This window comes from Phoca vitulina, unplaced genomic scaffold, assembly GCF_004348235.1.
Source record: "Phoca vitulina isolate PV1807 unplaced genomic scaffold, GSC_HSeal_1.0 scaffold52, whole genome shotgun sequence".
Taxonomy (NCBI): domain Eukaryota; kingdom Metazoa; phylum Chordata; class Mammalia; order Carnivora; family Phocidae; genus Phoca; species Phoca vitulina.
In genome coordinates this window covers 8,033,584-8,037,453 of record NW_022589755.1, presented here as the reverse complement: position 1 = coordinate 8,037,453, position 3,870 = coordinate 8,033,584, and the positions used below count along the sequence as shown (strand labels likewise).

General features: G+C 53.6%; 1 protein-coding gene across 1 annotated transcript; it reads right to left on the bottom strand.

Moving 5' to 3' along the window:
• Positions 1–858: 858 nt before the first annotated feature.
• LOC116622167 lies at positions 859–1,967 on the bottom strand. Its single transcript, XM_032388408.1, has one exon. The coding sequence runs from the start codon at positions 1,955–1,957 to the stop codon at positions 866–868; it is 1,092 nt and encodes a 363-aa protein (XP_032244299.1). The 5' UTR covers positions 1,958–1,967; the 3' UTR covers positions 859–865.
• Between the last annotated feature and the right edge of the window lie 1,903 nt (positions 1,968–3,870).

The following is a 3,870-nucleotide window of genomic DNA, read 5'->3' as shown; positions in this document are numbered from 1 at the left end:
CGCGGTCCGACTCCCGGCATCCGGGGCGCTGCGGGGCAGATGGGGGCGGGGGGGCCCGCAGGGACTTCAGATCCCAGGCAGAGGACCCTTCCCCCGCCGCTGCTCTCTCCTGAGTCTGTCCTCACGGGCCCTGCTTTTCCTCAGACTAGGGAGACCTGCGTTGTCCGTCTGCATGAGTCGCTTCGAGAACTGGGGGTGGGGGCGGCCCGGTCGGTGGGGGCCCACATCTGACACGGTCCCCGGGGCCGTTCCTGCTGCCGGGTCCTTGGCAGTTCTCACTTGTCCCCTCCGACCCCCAGCCCGACCCCGCCAAACACATGAGAACCGCGGGGAAACCCCGTGAACCCTGGATGCTGGCAAATCCCACGGCTCCATTGAAAGAGAAAAGCGAAGGGTGCAGGTTCCCAAAGCTGGCTCCAGAAGGGGGAGAGAACTATGACGTCAGCATCGCACTAAGGCCCAGACGAAGAGCCCACCGCAGTGTCCTGTATGAACGCAGACGCAAAGTCCTCACCGAAAGTTTAGACAGGCCTATTCCCGGGTCTGTAAAAAGGGCAGTAAGTCCATCATGGCCAAGTGGGGTTTGTTCTAGGAACCGCGTTGGTTTAACGTTTGAAGACCAGTCAGTGGGATTCACCATATTAAAAACAAAGCACATCGGACAAATTTCAACACCCTGGGGCCTCGGGTAAACCCCTCGACCTCTCTGCCCTACCGTTTTTCTCTCTGACCAATGAACACAGCCCCACTATTTTCAAATGGAACTCTTGGAAAGCTGTCATATTTTTTCCCCCTGAGTCTGAGAGCAATGCATGGTTGTGTGGGGGCAGGGATCAGAGCCTAAATAGAAGCCACGACAGGGGTTTTAACCAGGAAGGGGGTTACTACGGGGATGGGGGGCTGACAACAGCCCGGGAGGCTGGAGTGGCGGGCTCCGGGCCGGGCCCTCAGGAGCGACCCCCAGGACGACAGCACAGAACCCTCGGAGGCCGCCGCCGGGACCGCTGGGTGCAAGAACGCCCGGCCCCGGCCGGGACCCTGGGGGGTCTTCTGCACCCCCCGTCTCTGGAGGGGTCCGCCTGCCGGAACCTGCTCCGCGACCAGAGTCCGGCTGCGGGGGGCGCCGCCTCCAGCCTCCGCCGCCAGAGGTGAGTGGGGTCAGCCGGGCCCACCCGGGGTCCCCCTGCCCTGAGCAACACGGGCGGAAACGGAGAAGGTGCAGAAACGCGATGGAAGGAGGAAGAATCCAGCGCGATCCGCCTTCCCGGGCGCAGCCTCCAGCGCCTTTCTCTGCGCATGCGTCTCCGGACTCGTGCGCACTGGTCAAGGTCGTGTGGCGCCCTTGGCCGGTGGAGCAGGTCTCGGAGACAGATCCTGAGTGTTTCTCCAGCTCACTACACATTCGTCCGGAAGCGGACTCTACAAATGGCGGTGAAATGGCCCAAGTGGCGACACCCCACTTGTAAATACCCGCGTCCCGCTCTTGCGTCTTTGGGCTTCTTCGGACTCTGTTCTTAATTTTCCAAATAGCGCGACAGCGGACACCTTTGTATGCATCGAGGGGTCTCCGTCCGCTTCTGAATTCCCATTTTTGAAAAGACTTTCTCCATGATGGGAAATTCGGAGAAGCTGGAAATAGTAAGAAGGGAAAAGAGTCCCCCGGAATTCCCCGCACCCGAGAGACTCTGGGCGCCCGTGTGTTTGATGAGCGCCGCACGGACGGCGGCGGGTCCTGTTTGCTTCCGTCCACAAGGCCTCTGCACATAGACACGGCCCGGTTACTACCCGCGCGCCTGTCCCCTCGGTTAGTGGCCGGGCCTGCCCGGGGCCATGACCGACTTCCTTCCATTCTGGTCTGGTCCCCCCGCCTCTGCACGATGCCTCTCCCCAAACTTCCGGCCGTTTCCTTAGGGCACGTTCCCAAGAGTGCAATTAGTCGGGCGAAAGGTGAGAGCATCTATGAGTGCCTCCTTCATCCCCACCCCCTGTTTCACCAACCACCACCCCTGCAACCCTCAGTGTGTTCTCTAGAGGAATCTGTTTCTTGGTTCCTCTCTTTTTCTGCCTTTGCTCGTTTATTTTGTTTCTTAAAGTCCACACATGAGTGAGATTGTATGGTATTTGTCTTTCTCTGACCGGCTTATTTCACAAACATTATACCCTCTAGCTCCAAACATGTCCTTGCAAATGGCAAGATTTCATTCCTTTTTATGGCTGAGTAATATTCCTTTGTATATGGGTGACGGGGATGAAGGAGCACACTTGTCCTGATGAGCACTGGGTGATGTACAGAATGGTGGCATCACTACACTGTAAACCCAAAACTAATAAAACACCCGTGGAAAGTTACACTTACACGCACACACCCACAGAGCATTTCTGATGAGTCTTTGGCACAGACTGCAAGTTTCCCCTCCTTTTTAACCACCTGCATTTCTGTCCAACTTACAAGGGACACTGTGTGCATTTTGGTACAGTAGCAAACACTCAGTGGGCCTACTGTGTGCCGGGCACTGTTCTGGGAGATCTTCTTGTATTGGTACAGAGCTGGCTCCTCGTGCCTGGCTGTATAGTGGCCCATTACCTGGATGGGCCGAACATTTATTTAACCAGGCCCGTTTGGAGAGACGCTTAAGCGGTTTCAACTCTTTTGCTCCTACGAATACAGCTGGCATGAAAATCCTTACACGTGGATCATTTCCAGATATGTATGTGTAGGATAAATCTCTGGAGGTAGAATCACTGGTCCAAAGGAAGGTACATTTTAATAGGTCATTTGATAGATTAGCCTACCTGTCCTCTGTCCAGGCCGCGGTGACTTACGTTATTCTTATTTTCCCTGATCGCCAGCAAGCCCAAGCATCTTTGCATATGGGCCATTTGTATTTCCTCTTCTGTTGGCTCAAATCCTAGACTCTTTGTCATTTTGTTATTGGTCTGTAGTAGCTCTTTATATATTCTGGATCTTAAGCATCATAGGTGTTATAAACATTTCTCTCAGTTTGCTGCTTGTCTTTTGGCTTTATGGTGACTTCACTCAACATTTTTAAGTTTTTTGGTAGTCAAATCTCTCTCCCGTTATGACCTCTGAAAATGCCTTCCCTGACCCAAGGCATTAAAAATAGAGAAATAAATGGCTTATGGGAGAAACTAACCTCAGAGCTTCTCCCACCCACTGTCCAGCCAAGTCTCCTAAGAACATTACAGCTTATCGGACTGTTCCTGCTTTCCCCCTTTTTCAGGTTAAAACATAAATTAATGTCCCACTGGCAAGAAACAGAGTTCTTTTTATTTGTGTGTGTGCCCATGCACACAGGTAGGGAGGTGCTAAAAATGGAAGCTCTCCGGTATCTGCCAAAAAGACTCAAGCATCCCCTGGGTTCAGACCCAATAAAACCATGCTAGGGCGTGAGTCTGAAGGAAACTGACAGAAGAAGGGAGAAAACTCTTAACGCGCAGATATGGCCACCAGGGCATTCGTCCGAATTGAGAAGTTCTTATTACCCGTCAGCCCCCCGGGGAAATAGGTCTGCTCTGAAACGTGCACCAAAACTCTAGGTGGGGCTGTAGTCTGGCCATTCTCACAACTGCATGAAATAAAGCTCCCGGACACCTCCCTTTTCACCCATCAGATTGGCCCAAATTAAAAAGATGGAGGATGCTCCCTGCTGGCGAGGATGTGAGGAGAGGGGCACCTCCAGCCACCCTGAGGGGAATTCGCACTTCAATTTCGCAGCATCTTTCAAGATGCAAAGTGTGTGTGCACTCACTCAACAACCTTGTAAAACTTTCTCTTGAAGCCTAACGGCCTGGTGAATTTCCCCAGGACACAAAACACGCCTGTGCCACCAGCATGCAGACAGAAACAAA

What these genes read in the sequence shown, in the direction of transcription:
- LOC116622167 (XM_032388408.1), bottom strand. Translation starts at nt 1,957, where the DNA reads ATGCTCTCACCTTTCGCCCGACTAATTGCACTCTTGGGAACGTGCCCT.